General features: G+C 50.6%; 2 protein-coding genes across 3 annotated transcripts in view; both read left to right on the top strand.

Moving 5' to 3' along the window:
• The first annotated feature begins 293 nt into the window (after positions 1-293).
• Positions 294-7267, top strand: NFU1 (NFU1 iron-sulfur cluster scaffold). The gene is made up of 8 exons (XM_021545391.3): positions 294-360; positions 1868-1974; positions 2252-2387; positions 2900-2966; positions 3433-3547; positions 3743-3806; positions 5375-5549; positions 6043-7267. Exons 1-8 carry the CDS (start codon positions 314-316, stop codon positions 6088-6090), a joined length of 759 nt encoding a protein of 252 aa, XP_021401066.1. The 5' UTR covers positions 294-313; the 3' UTR covers positions 6091-7267.
• Positions 7268-8739: 1472 nt separating this feature from the next.
• Positions 8740-21926, top strand: part of GFPT1 (glutamine--fructose-6-phosphate transaminase 1) — a 30302-nt gene continuing 17115 nt past the window's right edge. The window contains exons 1-9 of one of the 2 annotated variants that reach the window (XM_085559268.1): positions 8740-8825; positions 15413-15520; positions 15898-16005; positions 17140-17265; positions 18043-18101; positions 18999-19133; positions 19907-19968; positions 20628-20707; positions 21851-21904. In XM_085559268.1, the coding sequence (XP_085415394.1) occupies positions 8819-8825; positions 15413-15520; positions 15898-16005; positions 17140-17265; positions 18043-18101; positions 18999-19133; positions 19907-19968; positions 20628-20707; positions 21851-21904 (739 nt within the window). In that variant the 5' untranslated portion in view covers positions 8740-8818. The remainder of the gene's footprint in view (positions 8826-15412; positions 15521-15897; positions 16006-17139; positions 17266-18042; positions 18102-18998; positions 19134-19906; positions 19969-20627; positions 20708-21850; positions 21905-21926) is intronic. The other variant, XM_085559269.1, reaches the window with a different exon arrangement.

Raw genomic sequence — 21926 nt, forward strand, 5'->3', positions numbered from 1 at the left:
CTGTTCTGAGGGGTAATTCTCACACCCAGCTCAGGATCCTGTTCTGAGGGGTAATTCCCCTCACACCCAGCTCAGGATCCTGTTCTGAGGGGTAATTCCCCTCACACCCGCTCAGGACATGCTCTGACGGGTGTGGCACTCTGGCACACGGGTCAGTGGCGGCCCGGCCGTGCCGGCACCGGCGGTCGGTGGCCCCGCACTGAGCCCGCTCCGTCCCGATCGCCTCCGCCATGGCCGCCGCCCCCTCAGGCGCTGCCGCCAGGGGGCGCCGCCGTGCCCGGGCGGCGGCGGGCGCGGCCCCGGGAGTGCCAAGATGGCGGCGGCGCGGCGGCTCTGCGCGGCGGCGGGGCTGGGCGGGCGGTAGGTGACCGCGGGGCCCGCGGCTGCCGCTGCCCCGGCACGGCTTTTTCCTGGAGGGAGCTCGGCTTATTCCTGAAGGGGGCCCCGCTCGCCCCCTCCTCGCGTGACTGAAAGGGGGCCGCGTCGCAGTTAGCGGCACTGCGACCTCCAGGGCCGCCCCGGGGGCTCCTTGCTCTTCCCCTTCCTTTCTCCATCGCGGACGGGGGTGACGCTTCTTCCTGGTGGGCAGTGCGAGGCTGTTTCTCCTTCTCAGCCCTTCCCAGCCGCAAGCTGGTAGCTCTCCGAGACACGCAGATCGTGGGTGCTCAGCCCTGTACACCCGGGGAGAACCGCGAGGGGAAATTCCCCTCACACCCTGCTCAAGATCCTGTTCTGAGGGGTAATTCCCCTCACACCCAGCTCAGGATCCTGTTCTGAGGGGTAATTCCCCTCACACCCGCTGAGGGTCCTGCACAGACGGGCAATTCCACACACCCACTCAGGATCCTGCTCTCAGGGTAATTCCACACACATCCTGCACCCAGGAGTAATTCTCACACCCGCCTCAGATCCTGCACAGAGGGGTAATTCCCCTCATACCTGCCTCAGATCCTGCTCCAAAGGGTGATTTCCCCTCACATGTGATCAGGATGCTCAGTGAGGGGTAATTCTGCACCCCCTCGTGTGCACAGGATAAATGAGGAGCTGTCACACCCTTCCCACCTCTGTATCTTCAGGGCCCTGGAGTCAGAGGAAATTCCTCTCCCACAATTGGCTCAAGATCAAGGGGTAAGGGGGAATTTTGAGGACCCTGTAAAATGGGATAGAATCATTATTAGCTAAAGGGAGGTAACAGAGCTTCCAGGAGACCTTCCTTACACATCCTGTTGTGCTTTATACCTGCACCCAAGCCCGCAAAAGTAAGCAAATAACACGATTTAGACCTTTTCTGTGTTGGTGTGTCCTGTGCTCATGGCACATTTAATGAGACAGATCTTCTCTCCTGTTCCATGTATGATACGTGTGGGCCTCGGTGCAGTGCTTGTGCTCTGGTTTATGACCCCCAGAGAGAACCAGCCTCTTACTGAACAGCCTCTGCTCATGGCATTTACTGTTTATCACTTTTCTTCTCCTGTAGCTGATAAGGAGGAGAGGAACTAGATAATAATTGATCCTTAGTATGTAATAATTAGTCTGTGATGTGAGGTGAGCTTTGTTTTCATTTTCTGACATTCACTTTGCTTTGAAATACCCTGATGCTGTTGGCTGTGCGTACAGTTGCAGAAATCAGGTATTCACAGCAGTGAAACTGAAGCCTGTTACTCCATCACTCTGTCTTGCATTTCGTTTTTAATGGTTTTTTTTTCCCCCACTGCTCTCCCTGCTTTACCTTTGTCCGAGCCAATGACACCACCCCAGGTGTGTCCTGCTGAGTTCCTGGGCAGCTAAAAGCATCAGCAATGCTCTCTCTTTGGGACTGTGCAAATGTGGAATTTGGAAATTGTTAGTAAAGTTATTTTTCTCATAGGTTCTGTCACATGCTGTTAAAAGATCATAATCTGACAATCCGCCAGCCTTTCCACCATCTTCTGCAAAAGAAACCATCTCTTCCATCTGCAACATGGCATCGTGCAGGTAAATACCAGTTCAAAGTGAACAGATGAGCATATTGTGGGGTTTTCTGTCCTGTGGTAATGCTGAAAGTTTGCTTTTTAGTAAGTAAAAGTTAGGAAAAGAAGCTAAGCCAAGGTTCCTTTTATCCTTCATCTCCTGTGAGATGACGTGCCCGCGTTCAGCAGTGTTCCTGTGGTCTGGGATCACCCTGGGCTTGCTAAGTAATCAGGACTTGACTTTCATTTAAGCTCCTTAGGTTTGATTATATTACTTTTCCTCTTTGTTTTTGTCTTTGCAGTAAGAGGCATGTTTATTCAAACCCAGGACACACCAAATCCAAATAGCTTGAAGTTTATTCCAGGAAGGGCAGTGCTGGAGTCGAGGACTATGGAGTTTTCCACACCAGCTGCAGCCTATTGCTCACCTTTAGCAAGGTATTATTATTCCCTTTTAAATAGAATTTGGAATAAAAATTTTCAAATAATTAACAGAAGCTCCCTGGAGGAAGAGAATTATTTATTTCAGATGGTTTGGTGCAATTGCATAATTCCATGGTTTAAGTCTTTTCAAAATCCAGTTGATTTAGCAATGCAAATGCTCAGTGCACGTACTGAGCATTTCAAGTGGGTATTGTGAAATCACTTCTATCATTTTCCATTACACATACTCTTGTGGTAAGATTTCAAATACTTTCATTCATTGCATTTTTGATGTTTTCGAGTCTTCCAAGAGAATATATTTTCTTCTCCCTGTAATTCAAAAACACTCTTAGACCCTTATGCTGTATTTACCTCCAAGTTCACCACAGTTTTAGGGTTTCTTTCCGTAGATGAAATTGTTGGGTTAACCATATTGTTAATTGTTAAAATGAAAACTCAGTTTGTTTGTCAATTTGGGACTAATATTTTTGCCCATTTCCCCCCCCCCCACCTTGTTTCCTTAACAGACAGTTATTCCGGATTGAGGGAGTTAAAAGTGTTTTCTTTGGGCCAGACTTCATCACAATCACCAAGGTAAGCAGAGCTGTGCTCAAAGATGAACTGTGTGGAATGGCCACAGAGCAGATCCAGACAGGCATGGGGGAGGTTCCAGAGAAGTCCACAAGTGCCTTTAATATGAAACAAAACAAGTTCAAGGGATGATAAATTGGCACATTGACAGTCTTGAGTCTCTGAAACTGTTGATAAAACTATCTGTCAGATAATAACGTATTTTGGAGACTTTCACACCTTCTTAGCTAATATTTTAAAAGCACTTGCTTGGCTTGCAAACAAGGAGACCCTTCTTTGGCTGGTGCAGTCTGAGTCTGACTAAACGTTTTTGGCAAAGCTGGACTTGAGAGAACATGAAGTCCCGTCTGGGCATCAAATGTGAGAGACCATGATGGCATTTTTAACGTGAGGATCTCTCTGGAACCTAGTAGCAGCAGACAGGTACTCTTCTTCATTCTTTTTCTTTCCCCTCTTGTGATTCTCACAGGAGAGTGAAGACCTGGATTGGAACTTACTGAAACCAGATATTTATGCAACCATAATGGACTTCTTTGCCTCTGGCTTACCCGTAGTTACTGATGAGGCACCTAGGACAGACACAGGTAAATGAAATCTTCAGGGAGAGGCCAAGTCTGCCTTTGGGTTTAGCTTTTGTGACATCCAGAAGAGCCTCCACTTCTCCCTCAGAAAAGCATGCAGGAGAATTTAAAGTTAAAACCTCTTAAGGTGGCCTCAGGCAGGAGTTTGCAGCCTGGAATTCTCTCAGTGTTCTGACTTGCACTTTTTCTTTTCCCAAGCTGCTTCAGAAGAAGATGATGAAGTTGTACTGATGATTAAGGAGCTGCTGGATACAAGAATCAGGTAGTTTACACTCCAGAGGAAAATTTCCTAATGGAAAATCCTGGCATTCAACGGATTTTGGCCTTGCACTCTGCTGTGATTTTATTGGTGCTTTAACACAGTTTGAATTTAGAAACTGGTGGTAACTAATGAAGTCTCCAGAGTGGCTGTGGCTGTGTTGTTTACCTGAAGAGTATTTTTGTGCTCATTAACTGCCTTCCAGAGTGAACTGAAAGCAGTAAGCAACTTGACATTTGAGGTGCAGGGGAAGATGGCTGATGTGTTTGTGATATCTGAGGGTGACATCTTCCCCAGCTCACAAACTGCGGGAACCAGAAATTTTAGTTTTCTTTTTTTTTTTTTTTTTAGCTGCTGCATTTAAAGTGATATCACATAATTTAACAATTTATCTCTGAGCAGACACACGGTGCTGGTTAATTTTCCTGAAAAAGCAAGAAACGTAGAAATAAGCTGGAACATCTTTGCCAAGCATCTGTACTAAATGTTGAAACCAGAAGACAATTTCTGCCCAAAATTCTGCTTTTCCCACCTTTTCATTTCTTTAATTTCCTCCCCTTGCACCCATCAGTGCACCAAGAAGCTGTTGGTGAGAATATCAGCTGTGGTGCGTCTTCCTTCATTTTCTAGCAGGGTATTCTTATAAATTACCCATCAGCCAGACTACACATAGAGCATTGATTGTCCAGCAGATCAAAATTAAATGCAGAGGAGCTGTCACAAGGTGCAGGATGGGGGGAATGTACATCTGTAAGGTCCTGTAGCGTTTCAAAAAGTTAATTCAAGTAGGAAAAATGGAATTTTAAATCATGATCTTTGGCTTTCAGGAATGGAGATAATTTGCTGTGGTGAGTTTATAAATGTGTCAGGTTCACAGATTTTCCTGTTAGGACTGTAGCTCTCAGAGAGTTATTTTGGAAATCAGTATAAAGAGCTTCTGTTAGAGTAACTCGATGGTTTTAACTTGGTCTGGAAAAATGTTGCTATGGGGACAGAGCTACAATGCTGGGCATTTGTGCTGGCAGAGGGAGAGCAGGCTGCAGAAATGCTCGTGACAGTGGGGTGAGCTTATCAGGAGCTGCTTCCTCTACCCCTGAGCAGGATGAAGCTTTTATAGTTGGGGCTGTTTTCTGTCCTGCCCAAATTGTGGAGAACTGCATATTTATTCATGGAATAAATGGGCTTCTTACCACAGGTGACAGCTGTGCTGCACCCGTGGGGGACACACCCCTGAGGTATTTATTGGCAGTTCGAGGCAAGGATTGCCTCCAGGCAACCAGGCTGAGCTCTGCCCCAGGGTGTTCACTCTCTACCCTAAAATCTCAGTGGTTCCTTCAAGCATTGCTGCATTAATTACAAAAACGCTTTGCCTACATATGAAGTTTCTGTGTTAGATAGCCCAGCAGAGCAGGAGTTGTTGGAAATGTGAACCAGGTGGTTGTAGAGAAATGGTGACTAAATCCCTCTGTCATGACTGTTACTGTGAGTATTAAATACTGCTTTACTGAGAGTTTCTGAAGGAGCCCTGTTTCAGCTCTAGCAGCTTTAAGCTGAGTGCTGTGTTCCCTCAGGCCCACGGTGCAGGAGGATGGTGGTGATGTTATTTACAAAGGCTTTGAGGACGGGATTGTGCTGCTGAAGCTGCAGGGCTCGTGCACCAGCTGCCCCAGCTCCCTCATCACCCTCAAGAGCGGGATCCAGAACATGCTGCAGTTCTACATCCCTGAGGTGGAAGGCGTTGAGCAGGTGGGTCGGGGAACATGGCTGAGGTTTTCTTTTCCATGGAAAAGGAGCTCTTTGTCCCTTTCCAGCAGGGCAGGGTGGCAGTTAGGGAACACCAGGGCTGTTTGGATGCAGGTTTTCCAAGTCAGCTGGAGAGCTCTGCAGGGTCCTGTGCCCAGAGCTGGGCACATTGCAGGCACCTTTGTGATGTGATAAAGAGCAAGGAGCTTTGTCCCCTGAAATTCAGATTCTTTGGCTTTCTCATGAAATGTCTGATCTCTGGAGTGATTGTTTTCCTGGCCTTTGTGGGAGCTTGACCTGCTCCTGTAATTAAAGCTCATTTCCTCCTGGCATTTTGGATTGCCCGTTTTTCTTACCTTCCTCCCGAGCTCATTGTCGTTCAGTGGTGTGGAATAACTGCTGTTCTCCTTGGGCCCAGCAGGGATTTAATGTAATAAATCCTGCAGGACTGAGAGCTTAAACTGTTTATCTAAACTACTTCTGGATTTGATTTCAGGTTGTTGACGATGATGATGACGTGGAGAAAAAAGCAAATTCTACTTGACTTCGTCATCTGTGGCCAGATAAACATTTACCTCCTGCTGTATGTAAACCATCTTTGTGCTGAGGAGCAACCAAATCTGCCTTGTCAGAAAAATAGTTGTGCTTACTGTGAGAATGTACAAGCAGTTCATCCACTAATTTATTAAATGCCCTGGATTACAAAAAAATTCTTCTGCTATGTCTTTAGAAAGAAATGGTGGGCTCAGAAAACAGTGATGTGTTTCTTCATTGTTTTTTCATACAGAAGCTTCAGTTCTGGAAAAAGAGAAGGCAGAAGTTCCTTGGCTTTTTTGTGCAATAGCAGTATTAAATGGTTATTCCCCCAAACTGTGGGACTGACAGGACTTGCTGCCCTTACTCTGTAAATGGGAGCTTCAAGAATGTTAATTTTATTAAGTCTTGTTAAAAAGCTGCTGATTCCTATAAAATTTCTGTGTGTGAAAGATAACCTATAACATCAACTGTTCATTTTGGGGGATGTAACACTGTGGAAAGTTACCTCCTTGCTCATTACCACTGTGCAAACCATAGCAACAGAAACAAAAAACGTTTGTTATAAAAACCATACATTCTAAAGCAAATGTTAGAGAAGAATGATCCTTATCAGCTTCAGTAAGTAGGCTAATCAGCTCATTTAGCAGTAAAATCGTTCGGCCACCATGCAAGAGGTGATTTCTCAGCATCAGGAGGAAGGTGCAGTGCTGGAAGCACAGGGTGGCAGAGGGAAGCAGCCTGTGTTTGTGTTTGCTCCTGCCACATCCTGTTTGCCCGGGACGTGGCAGAGCAGGGCTCCTTCAGTGCTGCACCCCACGGCAGGGAATGTTTGCTGTTCTGACGTTGGAACGCATCAGTGGGGCTTTGCAAGGAGCTGTGTTTACTTTTGTGTGTAGGAATGATTTCTTCCTGGTGCCTGGCTTTGTGACCAGGAATTCTGTTCCTTCTTTGTGCTGCCACCACGGAGCTGAGTTTGTGGTCCTCATGTGGCTTAGGATTGGCTTGACAGCCTCTGGTGTGTTCTCCTCTTTCATCCCTTGCCAGTGTAATTATTCCTCTAATAAAGTCCCTAAACAAGATCAGTTCAGCTGCTGGAGAATCTGCTCTACAGCACATCAGCATGTGGTAACCATAAACTACCTATTACTTGGCAGAAATTTGAAAATAAATATTTTAGCTAAATACTTCAGCTTTCAGTAAGTTTCCCGGCAGAGTTTGATGGGGGTGGCTGCAGACAGCATTGCTGAGCTCTCAGCTGCACGGCTGTCACGCCTTGGTCAGTCACTCTGTCCCAGTTTGCTTTTCAGATTCATCTTAATGGTTTCTTTCTCTTGCTCGTGAATGGGTGCTGTTATGGAGCAGGGCTGGGGAGGGATGCAGCCCGTGTCACGGCCCCTGCCCTAGCCCGGAGCAGCCTTGGTTCGTCACCCGGTGATCTCCAGACGCTGAGTGCTGCGGGAGGACCTGGGGGTGATCCCGGGGGTGCTGCTCCTGCCTGGTGTCAGAGGGAATTACCGGGGGAAACACCTCCCCTCCGCTGCCCGTGGCTGGCAGTTACCGGGAAGGCTCTGGGAACGGGTGTACCCCGGTCTGGGGTTGGGAATTATGGGGAAGGGTCTGGGAAAGGGGATACACCGGTCTGGGGGCTGGGAATTCAGGGAAGGGTCTGGGAAAGGGGATACACCGGTCTGGGGGCTGGGAATTCAGGGAAGGGTCTGGGAAAGGGGATACACCGGTCTGGGGGCTGGGAATTCAGGGAAGGGTCTGGGAAAGGGGATACACCGGTCTGGGGGCTGGGAATTCAGGGAAGGGTCTGGGAAAGGGGATACACCGGTCTGGGGGCTGGGAATTCAGGGAAGGGTCTGGGAAAGGGGATACACCGGTCTGGGGGCTGGGAATTATGGGGAAGGGTCTGGGAAAGGGGATACACCGGTCTGGGGTTGGGAATTATGGGGAAGGGTCTGGGAAAGGGGATACACCGGTTTGGGGGCTGGGAATTCAGGGAAAGGACTGGGAACCGGGATACACGGGGCTGGGAATTACCGGGAAGGGTCTGGGAACGAGCATCCCCCCGTCTGGGGTTGGGAATTACCGGGAAGGGTCTGGGAAAGGGGATACACCGGTTTGGGGGCTGGGAATTCAGGGAAAGGACTGGGAACCGGGATACACGGGGCTGGGAATTACCGGGAAGGGTCTGGGAACGAGCATCCCCCCGTCTGGGGTTGGGAATTACCGGGAAGGGTCTGGGAAAGGGGATACACCGGTCTGGGGGCTGGGAATTCAGGGAAGGGTCTGGGAAAGGGGATACACCGGTCTGCGGCTGGGAATTACCGGGAAGGGTCTGGGAACGAGCATCCCCCGGTCTGGGGCTGGGAATTATGGGGAAGCGTCTGGGAACGGGCATACCCCGGTCTGGGGCTGGGAATTACCGGGACCGGTCTCCCCGGACCGGACCAGGGGCTGGCAATCACCGGGGCGCTCAGGGAGCGGGCCCACCCCGCGTGGCGGGGCCGTTTCCGCCGCCCGTCCCCGCTTTGTGCGGACGCGGCCCCGGCAGCGGCTGCCACGTCCCGGGCGCGGGCGGGCGGGGCGGCGGCGGCGCGGCCAATGGCGGCCGGGGCGGGCCGGGGCCTGCGCCGGGCCCGGCGCGAGGGGCGCGGCCCCGGCGGCGCAGGCGGCACAGGCGGCACAGGCGGCTGCGGAGCGGGACGGGACGGGACGGGACGGGACGCACCATGTGCGGTGAGCGGCGGGCGGGGGGCGGCGGGGCAGCCCCCGGCCGGGCGGGGACGGAGGGCCCGGCCCCGCTATCCCGGCGGCGCGGGGAGGCGGCTCGCACCGCGCCGGTGACTGGAAGGGCGAATTGTCGGCAGACCCCGCGGGGATGTGCGGCGGCAGCGGCGGACGAGGCCCCCCGTGCCGCTGGGGCCGGTCGGTGCTCGGGGACGCCGGGCCGGGGCAGTCCCGCCGTGGCTCCCGGGCCGCTGGGAAGGGCGGCTCCGGTGGCGCTGCCCGCCGGGGCTCCGCTGCTGTGCGAGGCACCGCTCCCACTCCGGAGCCGGTACCCGTGGTGGTTCTGGGGCGTTGCAAGTCCCGGTAATTTGTGTTCCGCAGGTCGGTCCGGCCCGGCTCGGCGCGGTGCCGGTCCGTGCCCGGGCTGGGCCGGGCCGCTGCTGGGTCTCCTGTCCTTCCCCTCCGCTTCCCGTGGCAGTGCAGCCGCGCTGCCCCATCCTTTACGCACGGAATGTCATTTACCTTTTCCCTATCCCGTTGTCTTCATGTTTTTTCATGGAAATTTACAAAACAGCGATCTGTTGGATTTTCCTATTTTCTTTCAACCCTACCTTCTTTTTTTTCCTTTTTTTTTTTTTCTCTGTATTTTTGTGTACAAAATTATGCTCTCAGCGGGACTGTGGGTTTTACACTTAACGTGCAAGTTGCCATTTCTCTCTTTGTTTTTGTGGGATGGAACCGGCATTGCCTTCAAGCTGTCAAGCTTTGGAGAATCAGAGACTCATACCTCAGCTCACATTTAACACCCTGTTAATTCGTGTTGGAAGTACAAAGAAGAGCAAAGCTAAGAATAGAAAGGATAATTATTATTATAAATAGCTTGTTGCAAGAATAGGGGTGGTTTTGGTGCCTCATGCTTGCCGTATTTGAGGTCCAGCCTCTGAAATGTGCAATATTAGCACATTAATTAATTAATTAATTCTGCTCTTTTCTGCTGTGAAAACACCGGGTAGTTCCTCAGCTGTGTTCAGGATTTTAGGGGTTTCCCCGCTTTTTGATACAAGTGAAGTTCTTGGATATTAAAACATTTTATGGGAAGAGTGAGAAAAGCATTGGGGATTACTGTCACTGTTGCTGAGGGTTGCTCTGGGAGTCGGGGATGTATCCTGGAGTGAGAGGGCTGCTGGTTTGTCTGGAGCAGAAGGCCCTGATTTCCCTGATTTCCCTGATTTCCCAGGCTCTGGCAGCTGCAGGGCCTCAAAACACAACATTTCTGCCATGGAATTGAGGCTGGGGATGGATAAACCTGGTTTTATCCTGCCACAGCTGCCCACCCGCCTTCAAAGTTTTATCCAATTCTCACGGAAAGGTTGAGTTTTAAAAGAAATAAATGTGTCAATGGTGCTGTTGTTACCTGAATTCTGAGATACCTCAGTATCTGAAAGGTTAGGATGATTTTTAAAAGAAATATATGTGTCAATGGTGCTGTTGTTACCTGAATTCTCAAATTGTGTGACACTGAAGGGAGAGCTTCAGCAGCTTCCAGACTGGAATTACCAACGCAGTATTTTCAGCCTGATATTCAGGTTTGTGACCCTACAAAATCTGATGGGCTTGTGTTGCTGGACAAGTAAAGGAAAGGAGCCTCCAAATCCTTGGTGCCTGCTGTGAGCCCTGTTTAGTCGTGCTGGGGGTTTGTTTCTAATAGTGTCAGTGAAAAACAGTTTTTGTCCTTGGCTGTGTGAAACACAGGTGAAGTTTGAACACCTGGCCAGGTGTGAGTTGGGTCCGAGTGGACCAAACCAGTTCCATGGCATCTGGGAGACAGTTCAGGAAACAGGTTTTTCCAGGGCTCCACCGACTGTTCTGTAAATCAGTAAACCCGTCATATGCCATGGCTGGATTTAATGACCAAAAGGGGTGGCAGAATTTGGGTCTTGGGTGGCAGAATTTGGACCTGGGATGGCATAATTAAAGTCTTGGTTTACTAGTGATTCCTGAAGATAAAAGTGGGCTTAGGAAAGACTTGAGTTTCCAGCTCTGGGGTTGCATGTCCATCAGTGGGGACATTCAGCCCTTCCTCATGGGTTACACCTTCCTCATGGGCTGCACCTTCCTCATGGGTTACACCTGGCTGTTCCTGGTGTTTGCCTTGGAGTGGAGCATGGAGCTGTGGCCCGGAGAGGCCTGGAATTGCTGCTCTGGTTGTTTACTCTGGGCAGGATTTCTCCTGGTTTCTTTTTAGCTGGAGAGGGAGCGTGGGCAGTGAGAGAGAAGTGTCCAGTGGACAAATGTGGATCCCCACAGGGTGGATGTTTTTCTGGTTTTGCTTGTTTTCCCAGCCTGGAGGTGATGAATTGAGTGTCAGCTCTCCCTGTGCAGCTCCCAGCCATAACAAGGACAGAGAACTTTCTGACCTTGTGCTCCTCAGACTGGGCAGAAAAAAGGAGGTTTTGGGACACAGGGACTGGCACCTCCCTGAACCGCTGGGCAGCAGCAGCAGCTCCTCCAGCAGGGCTGAGCAGCAGTTCTGGGATAAAGGATTCCTTGGAATGGCCAGGTGGATGTCCTGATAACAAGGCCTATGGAAATGAGTTAGCAGTAATAGCAAAAGGAATTTGGAAGTAAACCCAGCCCGAAGGCTTTTCTGCTTTTGTAGGAAAAGGATTGCAGGAAGCAATTTCTTTGTGTATCTCAGCCATTTACCTGGAAGGGATGATGCATTTCATTTGCCTCTGAACGTGCCCTGAAATTAAGGAACCTGAGCTCCAAAAAAGTTCATGAGGAAAATAAAGTTTCCAGAAAAAGTAATGTGTCTGTCAGCTTCAGAAATCAATAATTCCCATTTGTTGAAAATGTTATTCTGTTAAAATGACCAACTCTTTACATAGCTGGTATTAAGAAGCCATTGGATTTGTGCTTGAATATTAAAAATCAGCTCTGTGAGAGAGTTGAGTGTCAGAAGCAGCTGAATGCCTGCTCTGGTGGTTCCCCAGGTAAGGTGTTTAAGGCAAACCTGCAAGAAAGGAAATGTTTTATATTCTAGGTTATATTGTTCAAGGTATTTCACTTGAGAGAAATGCAAAGAGAACCTGTTACTGTGGATCTCTGTGATTCAAGAGCTGTCTGATAAGCTGACATGCTCTGAATTGCTCTTTCTAGTCCACACATGCAAAGTCCTGGGTCGGGTTAGTAGCTGAAAGGTTTTATTGTGGAGTGCCACTGCTGTTCTAATTCTGATTTGCAGTGGTGTGGAGTCCTGAGGTGTGCCCAGACAGGGGTGTTGTGTTCTGTGCCAGCTGGAATTCCTGCAGACCTCGCTGCTCTCCCTGCTCCTGGGAATTCACAGTTCAGAGCAGGAGGAGAAGGAAGTTCCCAGGGCTGGTTTTTTGTGTCACCTGTGCTTGTTTCACCTGAGCAGTGCCAGCTCAAGGCTCGTCAGGGCACAGTGATTAAATGTCATTTTAGATCCTGGTTTTCTGCAGTGCTTCCTCTTGCAGCTCACAGAGGGCAGGTGTGGAAAGCGTTGCGTGCAAGGGCTTCTAAACGTGCCCTGAAAGCAAAACTTCTTCCTGGGCTCTGCTGGGGACCTGAAACAGCTCTGGGGAACCTTCTGCTCCACCTTGGTGCATCTTCAGCACCTGGCACCCGGGCTGGTGCTGCACAGCTCCGTGGGATTCCACCCAAAGCAAGGTTTCCATTAAGTGATTGCAAGGAGCTGTCCCTCCGAGGGACAAATTCACTGCCATCATCACTGCTGACGGAGCTCTGTGCTCTTGGTGTCCTTTCGTGTCTCCAGCTGTGTAGGTTGGTTTGAATATCAGCTCAGGCAGGGGGGACAGCGAGGCTTGGACAGGGCACTGTGGCTCTGGTGTGGGACAAAGGCCTTTTCTGGGCTGGGAGGTGCAGTTGGGAACTGCACTTAAAATTAGAAGCGGTTCCAAGGTGTGACTGCTCAGATGTGAGTGATCCAGTAGTTAAGAGACAGTGAAAATGCTGTTTTCTACGTGGGGATTCAAACTTTCCCCAGCTGTGAAGTATTACATCATTACAGGATGTTTGGAAAGGGGATAATGAAACACATTTGTAAATATTTCCAATAAATGAAGTTTATTTACACATAGTTCATCGTGATAAGTATCACAAACGGGTGATAAGCCTTCAAATATTGGATATTAGCCTGCAGATTAGTAAATTGTGCATTTAGGAAGACTTGTGTTCTTTTATAGGAACCTTATGGTCTCACGTTTTACTTTAATGGTGCATCATTTATGCATATTCTATTTTTATTTCATTATTCCCCCTTTTCTCCAAGGTGAGTTTTAAACATCCCTGTCTTACTTGCCTTCTCATTTGTAAAATGTGTTGCTCACAGATGAGTTCATAGAATTTGATTTTCCCAGCGGCATCTCCATTATAATTCTTGCTATTTTCCTCTCAGGATTTAAAAGCTGAACTGAATCAAAACTGAATCTCCCAGGGTCTGGTTTTTGAAAGAGCATGTCCATATTTCACAGCATTAACACTGTCTTTGCATTTCTTCAGGTTTCCTTAGTTTTCATAGTCTGTGTTTTCTGAGACGCACCGAATTCCTTGGGTTGGTGTTTTTGGGAGGGTTAGGGAGTTTTTCGTGGTGTTCTTAGCCTTGGTTTCAGTTTTTTTTTTTTGTTTGTTTTGGTTTGGTTTGGGTTTTTTTGTGTGTTTTTTTGTTTTGTTTTGGTTTGGGGTTTTTTTGTGGGGTTTTTTTTTGTTTGGTTGGTTTTTTTGCTTTTTTGGTTTTTTGGTTTTTTTCCACAGGCCTCATGAATAATCTTAATTTAATTGTGCTGTAATCAATAGCTGTTTTCAATGCCAAGTTGGCTCCTTTCTGGATGGGTGTTTGTTTGCAGTACAGGCAGGGATGAACACTCTGCTTTTCCCTCTCCTCCCAGCTGGGCCACCCCTCCTGTGGGGAGGCCACTGCCACGTTGTGCCCTTTTTGTTGTGCACTGCCAGCATTTGGGATGTGGGACAGGGAGCCAGGGTTTGGCTGTTGGTTGGGTTTTTTTTTTAGTTCAGGTGTGACTGAACTTGCTGAAATCTGCAGAGAAAACAACGTCTGAAGTCACTGTCTGTTTTGGGTTCAGATTTAATGAAGTGTCCAAAGCCAACCCTTGTGGAGGGAGCCAGTTTCTGGTTCAGAACAAGCTGCAGTCCTTGTGCCAGAAGGCATCCTGGGGTCGTGCAGCATTCCCTGGCACTTATCCCTGGAAACCCATGGGCATGAACATTCCCTGGCACCCTTTATCCCTGGAAACCCATGGGCATGAACATTCCCTGACCCTCTTTATCCCTGCCATGCTGTGATCCCAGAACATTCCCTCAGACCCTATAACCCTGCCATCCCTTGTTCCCAGTCCATTCTCTCACACCCCTCATCCCTGCCATCCCTCAGTCCCAGTCCCATTCCTCTTCTCTGCTTCCCCTCCACCTTCTCTGCAGCCCTCCTCTCCCCTCCTGATGTGTCCCAGAGGTGTCCCAGTGCTCCTTTCCCCGTCCCAGAGGTGTCCCAGTGCTCCTTTCCCCGTCCCAGTGCTCCTTTCCCTGTCCCAGGGGTGTCCCAGTGCTCCTTTCCCCGTCCCAGAGGTGTCCCAGTGCTCCTTTCCCCGTCCCAGAGGTGTCCCAGTGCTCCTTTCCCCCTCCCAGAGGTGTCCCAGTGCTCCTTTCCCTGTCCCAGAGGTGTCCCAGTGCTCCTTTCCCCCTCCCAGAGGTGTCCCAGTGCTCCTTTCCCCGTCCCAGAGGTGTCCCAGTGCTCCTTTCCCCCTCCCAGAGGTGTCCCAGTGCTCCTTTCCCTATCCCAGAGGTGTCCCAGTGCTCCTTTCCCTATCCCAGAGGTGTCCCAGTGCTCCTTTCCCCGTCCCAGAGGTGTCCCAGTGCTCCTTTCCCCCTCCCAGAGGTGTCCCAGTGCTCCTTTCCCTATCCCAGAGGTGTCCCAGTGCTCCTTTCCCTATCCCAGAGGTGTCCCAGTGCTCCTTTCCCTGTCCCAGAGCTGTCCCAGTGCTCCTTTCCCTGTCCCAGAGGTGTCCCAGTGCTCCTTTCCCCGTCCCAGAGGTTCTGATAACAAGGCCTATGGAAATGAGTTAGCAGTAATAGCAAAAGGAATTTGGAAGTAAACCCAGCCCGAAGGCTTTTCTGCTTTTGTAGGAAAAGGATTGCAGGAAGCAATTTCTTTGTGTATCTCAGTCATTTACCTGGAAGGGATGATGCATTTCATTTGCCTCTGAACTTGCCCTGAAATTAAGGAACCTGAGCTCCAAAAAAGTTCATGAGGAAAATAAAGTTCCCAGAAAAAGTAATGTGTCTGTCAGCTTCAGAAATCAATAATGCCCATTTGTTGAAAATGTTATTCTGTTAAAATGACCAACCCTTTACATAGCTGGTGTTAAGAAGGCGTTGGATTTGTGCTTGAATATTAAAAACCAGCTCTGTGAGAGAGTTGAGTGTCAGAAGCAGCTGAATGCCTGCTCTGGTGGTTCCCCAGGTAAGGTGTTTAAGGCAGACGTGCAAGAAATGCAATGTTTTAGATCCTAGGTGATACTTTTCTCCTTTCCCCACAGGCATCTTTGCTTACCTGAACTACCATGTGCCCCGGACGAGGCGGGAGATCCTGGAGACCCTCATCAAGGGGCTGCAGCGCCTGGAGTACCGGGGCTATGACTCTGCAGGTACCTCCGAGCTCTGCTGCACTCTGGGCTGCTCTGGGGCTTCTCCTGCTGTCGTTGAGAGCTTCCTGCCACCTCCTGCTGCTGAGGAAAGCTTGGATGTGCCCGTGCTCAGAGATTGGGATTAACTTCAATATAGATTTCTATCAGCATTCTTGATGTTTTTGGGTTTTTTGTCCCCCAAAGGATTTAAAAATACTGACAAGATGACAAAGGGAAGACTTAGTTCTAATCTAGAGCGTTTCTTGCCTTTATGTGGCAGGCTAGCTTTTGGAGAAAGGGCTCAGGAAGAACCAGAAAGGGCAGAATTTGTTGACACAAAATACTGTAATAACTTCTGCACTTGACCCTCTTTCTCTGTGTTCTATGGTGGGGTTCAGGAGTGGGACTGGACGGAGGAAATGACAAAGACTGGGAAGCCAATGCTTGCAAAATCCACATTATCAAGCAGACCGGGAAAGTGAAGGCTCTGGATGAAGAGGTTCACAGTAAGTATCTGCCTTTCCTCCTTTCCTCACCTGTTTCACCCACAAACACGAATCTCCAGAGGTGTAAACGCCCAGGGATGAAGAGCCTAGTGACCCTGTGGTTGTTGGTGTGAAGTTGCAGACAAATCCTGATTTTTCCAAGACATGATTTGCAACCTGCTAAAACAAAATAGACCTGAAATACATCGTGGGAAACAGACAGGAAAAACTTCGAAACAACCAAAAAGGTCCTTGAACTGGGGATAGAGGAATTAGCAGGAGATAATTATCAAGACCTAGATCTTGGGCAGAAGGAGAAATGCTGTAGGAACCTCTTCCTACTCCCTGTAGGAATCTCTTTCTGTCTCCTTTATTTAAACCTTAATTCATTAAATCTGAGCTCAATGCAAAGAGGCACAAAGCTGTTGAGAGTGGAACAGAGGCTGTCTGAGGGCGGGGAGATCCTTTTCAGAGCATTCAGGATCTCAAGCTTCACATCCAGAAGCTGCTGCGTTGGTGAAATCTGAGTCTTTTTAGCCCATTCTTGTGTTCACCTGAGGCATGGAGTGCTGAGTGTCCCAGAGGGAGGTGGGGCAGTCTAATCTCAGTGTAAGCCAGGAGCCAGAAGGCCCAGATGAGGTGGGGTGAGTGGTACAGAAAAAGGAGATAGACAGAGGATCTCTGCAGGGAGGTTTGCCTCTTCAAGAAAACATCAGGATACACAGTTTCAAAGAAATTGAGAAGTAAAAGGAGTATTTTTTCCCAAATAAATATTTTTCCTAGAGAAATATCCATGCTCATGGTAGACTTTGGAGAGACAGGGGTTAGGGATGCATGAATGGCCATGGAGGTGTGCAGGATGGCAATGAGCACCCCTGAGGGACAGCCCAGGCTTGGGTTCTTCCTTAAAGGTTGCTATTTGTTTTGGCAGAATGAGGAATGCAGGGCTGTTTTCTGTGTGCATCTGCCCTGAAAACCCTCGGGGTTTTGGTTGGCCTTTGATGATCCCAAAGGTCTTTTCCAGCCTGGATTCTGTGTCCTGTGGGACGTGCTGGCCTGTCAGCATTGCTGTCCCGCAGCCCCCGGGGCCTGGTGGGACTCCCGGGCTGAGCCGGGGTGAGGACAGCCCCTCAGGATTCAAACTTTGTGCTGCAGAGCAGCAGGACATGGACCTGGACATCGAGTTCGACGTGCACCTGGGCATTGCCCACACGCGCTGGGCCACGCACGGCGAGCCCAAGCCCGTGAACAGCCACCCGCAGCGCTCGGACAAGAACAACGGTGGGTGCCTGGCGGGGCCGGGGGGGCTGCTGCTTCAATGTGTGCTGGGAGAGCTGCTGCTTCTCTCTGTGGTGCTTCTCTGTGTGCCCAGAGAGCTGCTGGATGGGGGCACTGGGTTCATTCGGGCTGTGGTGCTGAGCCCAGGGCTTGGGCTCGGGTTCCAGGCACGGGGAGCGTTCCCACAGTGAAGGATCCCCACAGAGAGTGGTCCCACAGTGAAGGATCCCCACAGAGAGTGTTCCCACAGGGAGGGATCCCCACAGGGAGGGATCCCCACAGTGAAGGATTCCCACAGAGAGTGTTCCCACAGGGAGGGATACCCACGGGGAGTGGTCCCACAGTGAGGGATCCCCACAGAGAGTGTTCCCACAGGGAGGGATACCCACGGGGAGTGGTCCCCATAGTGGGGGATCCCCACAGTGTTCCCACAGGGAGTGTTCCCACAGTGAAGGATCCCCATGGGGAGTGTTCCCCATAGTGGGGGATCCCCACGGGGAATGGTCCCCACAATGAGGGGTCCCAGGAAGGGTTTATGTGGGTGCCCAGTGCTTGCATGGGTGCCCAGGGCCTGCATGGGTGCCCACGGCTTGCATGGGTGCGTGGGCACAGAGCAAGGAGAAGACAGAAGGAAATGGGATGGTGAGAATTTTCATGGCTCTTCTCTGGAATGGAATTGTGGAAGCTTTCTTCCCCCCCAATCCCTGCTGTAGGGAAGGGGGTTGGTGTGCCAGGCTGGGGCTGGCACGGGGCTGAGCAGGGCCTTTCCTCTGTCCCCAGAGTTCATCGTCATCCACAACGGCATCATCACCAACTACAAGGACCTGCAGAAATTCCTGGTGAGTGACCCCTGGGGGGTGAGACCCTCCCTCCTTTCCCACTCCCCTTGGCTCTCACAGCCTGCCCAGCTCACTCCCCACATTGCATTCTCACTCTCTTTTCCCCATTTACATTCCCCACTCACCCATTCCTTCACTCACATCTCCACTCACTCCTCACCCATCTCTCAATGATTTCCCCACTCACAATCACCTCTCACCCCCATTCATGCTCCTCCACTCAGGTTTTTGTACTCCCACCCGTATTTGCACTCACAGACTCTCCTACTCTGTGAGTACATTTACATTCCCCATGCCCTCCCCACCTCACTCCCACTCCCCACATTCCCCCACTCATATCCTGACATTCACACTCACCACCCTGCTCACACCCCACAACTTCCACTCCCTCCTCATTCCCCACTCCTCCCTTTGAGTTCTGAGACACCCTTTGAAAGTTTGAGACTTTCCCTCTCAAACCCCTTCCCTGTGTCCCTCACATCCTCACAGTCACTCCTTTTCTCTCACAGTTACTCCTTTTCTCTCACACTCACCCCTTTACTCTCACTCACTGCCCTCTCCCCATCTCCTCATACTCTTGCAACTTAAAAGGCAGGGAAGATGGAAGGAAAGTGTGAGGAGAGGAGAGAAAGAAGAAAATGGAAAGGCAGGAGAGTAAAAGGAAGAGGAAAAGCAGAGTGAAGGATGGGGAGAGAAGAAGCTGCAGTATGGAAGGGTGAAAGGAAAGGTGAGAAGGAAAAGGAAAGGTGAGGGAGGAAGGCAGGAACAGAGAAAAGGAAAAGCATGAGAAAAAGGGAAGCAAATGTTTAAAGGCAAGGTGAAGGACAGGGAGCAGTAAAAATGAAGAAAGGAAAGGTGGAAAGGGAGGCTGGCAACCCACCGGGGCTGTCCCTGCAGGAGAGCAAGGGCTACGACTTCGAGTCGGAGACGGACACGGAGAGCATCGTCAAGCTGGTCAAGTACATGTACGACAACCGCGACAGCGACGACATCAGCTTCTCCACGCTGGTGGAGAGGGTGATCCAGCAGCTGGTGAGGCTGGGGGCACGGCGGGAGGGCAGCTGGGCACGGGCACCGTGGGACACACGCCCCCAGAAACACCCCTCTGCGCCCCAGAGTGCTGCTTCCAGAGTCTGTGCTGCTTCCAGTCCTTCCCAGGGTTCCAGCAATCCTGGGAGAGTCTGTGCTGCTTCCAGTCCTTCCAAGGGCTCCAGCAATTCCTCCTGGGAGAGTCTGTGCTGCTTCCAGTCCTTCCCAGGGCTCCAGCAATTGCTCCTGGCAGAGTCTGTGCTGCTTCCAGTCCTTCCCAGGGCTCCAGCATCCAGGGATTGCTGCTGACCCCTGGTGGGAGCTGCTCTGCCTCCAGAGCTTGGCTGTGTGCTCTCCTGTCTCCCCACAGCACTCAGCTGGGTTTTCACTGGTTTTCACAGCCAGGAGCTCCTGGTGTTGGTGGGCTGTGGCACCTCAGCTGAGCAAAACCCCTCAAGTTTCGGTGCTGCTTTTAGCAGATCTTTGCCTCTGCAGCTCCCCTTGCCGAAGCCCGAGTTAAGCAGGAGCCACTTGGACAACCAAGGGAGTCTGAGTGTCTCTCTGGGGTTCAGGAGGCTCGTTCAGTGGTTGAGGATGTGCTGCCAGGCTCAGGGCAGGGACGTCCTTCAGGATGGGAGCTATGGGCAGTTCTGGAAACATCTGTGAAACCTCTTGGGTGTCTCTTCTGTGTCCACAGGAGCAGTTTCTGTGCTGGGAACACTGGAACAGTGCCTGGGCCTTGGCTGAAGGGATAAAGTTTGTTTCTCTTGTTGCAGGAAGGTGCTTTTGCCCTTGTGTTCAAGAGTGTTCATTACCCTGGGCAGGCGGTTGGGACCAGGTGAGTGCTGCCATGGGAAGGAACATCCTTGCACCCTGCCTGGCACTTGTTTTTGTACCCCCAGGTTAGAAACAGAGTAGAGATCGTTCTCATCACACTGTATGTGCTGGGGAGAGGGTGCTTGTTATTTTTAATTTCCTTTCCCTTGTTTTCCATCTATCATAACAGAAAGTTCCCAGAATTATTTTGGAAATTTCTTCCTGACCATCTGTACCAGACCTGGTCTAGAACAGCTTCATTTTGGTATCCTCTGATCTCAAAGGAGACATTTTTACCTTTTCCTTTGTGCTTGCCCTTGTGGCAGCACTTTGATGAGTCCTCCACTTGGTCTGGAGTTTGGGCTAGCCTTGTGCTCAGGTTTTCTGTCCCACTTTTAAGCACCAGCATCAGCTGGGGTTGAACTCCAGTGCCAAAAGCAGTGTGCGGGTGTGTGCAGCGAGGAGCAGTCCCTGGTGCAGGCGTGCAATGACTCCAGACAAATTTCTCTAACCGTGGTGCAGGTTCCTCACCTGCTGGTGTTCTTCATCCCGCCGTTCTTTCTGTGTTTGCAGCAGCTGCTCTGGGAGGCTCTGGCTGTGCTGGTGCAGCTGAGGGGGCAGAAGGCCTGGGTGGGGTGTGGGGGTGTCCCCAGGTGCTGAGCTGTCCCTGTGTCCCTGCAGGAGAGGCAGCCCCCTGCTCATCGGCGTGCGCAGCGAGCACAAGCTCTCCACTGACCACATCCCCATCCTGTACCGCACAGGTGAGTGGGTACAGCCCCAAACCTAACCCTAAAACTAACCCCAAACCTAACCCTAACCCCAACACACTGACCACATCCCCATCCTGTACCGCACACGTGAGTGGGGACATCCCCAAACCTAACCCTAAAACTAACCCCAAACCTAACCCTAACCCCAACACACTGACCACATCCCCATCCTGTACCGCACACGTGAGTGGGGACAGCCCCAAACCTAACCCTAAAACTAACCCCAAACCTAACCCTAACCCAACCCCAACACACTGACCACATCCCCATCCTGTACGGCACACGTGAGTGGGGACAGCCCCAACCCTAACCCTAAAACTAACCCCAAACCTAACCCTAACCCAACCCCAACACACTGACCACATCCCCATCCTGTACGGCACACGTGAGTGGGGACAGCCCCAACCCTAACCCTAAAACTAACCCCAAACCTAACCCTAACCCAACCCCAACACACTGACCACATCCCCATCCTGTACCGCACAGGTGAGTGGGTACAGCCCCAAACCTAACCCTAAAACTAACCCCAAACCTAACCCTAACCCAACCCAAACACACTGACCACATCCCCATCCTGTACCGCACAGGTGAGTGGGTACAGCCCCAAACCTAACCCTAAAACTAACCCCAAACCTAACCCTAACCCAACCCAAACACACTGACCACATCCCCATCCTGTACCGCACAGGTGTGTGGGGACAGCCCCAACCCCAAAATCTAATCCTAACCCTAATCTCAGCCCGAAGCCTTGCCCCTGCCACCCCACATCATTGTGGAAGCTGTCACCCTTCACGGGCCAATGTCTGGTCGTGTTGTCTGTCTGTCCTGCTCTCACACGTGTTCTACCACCATAGACATCCCAGAAAGTGGAAAGTACTGAGAGTGGCTCTGGAATTCACTGTGCTCAGAGGGTCTGAGCCTGCTCGGTGCCTGGGGCCTGGCCTTGTGTTCTGAGCAGTGCAGGGATCCCAGGAGCTGCTGATCCCCTGCTGCAAGAGCCAGTCCCAGCAGCTTTGCCTTTTGATTGGATGATTAGCAGTAACATTAATGTATTTATCTAACACTGTACTTTTTTCATTGAATAGCTCAAATTTGTTTTGTTTTGTTTTGTTTTTCTCCCAATTGCACTTCCAGCTGTACAATCTATGGATCATTCTTTTGATGGAATATCCATAAAAACGGAGGAAGGTGCCCACCAGAGAAAAGCTAA

Source organism: Lonchura striata, chromosome 22, assembly GCF_050655825.1.
Source record: "Lonchura striata isolate lonStrDom1 chromosome 22, ASM5065582v1, whole genome shotgun sequence".
NCBI lineage: Eukaryota > Metazoa > Chordata > Aves > Passeriformes > Estrildidae > Lonchura > Lonchura striata.

What these genes read in the sequence shown, in the direction of transcription:
- NFU1 (XM_021545391.3), top strand. Translation starts at nt 314, where the DNA reads ATGGCGGCGGCGCGGCGGCTCTGCGCGGCGGCGGGGCTGGGCGGGCG. An exon ending in TATTGCTCACCTTTAGCAAG is followed by an intron (nt 2,388 to 2,899) that starts GTATTATTATTC and finishes TTTCCTTAACAG; the next exon opens with ACAGTTATTCCGGATTGAGG. An exon ending in CTGCTGGATACAAGAATCAG is followed by an intron (nt 3,807 to 5,374) that starts GTAGTTTACACT and finishes GTGTTCCCTCAG; the next exon opens with GCCCACGGTGCAGGAGGATG.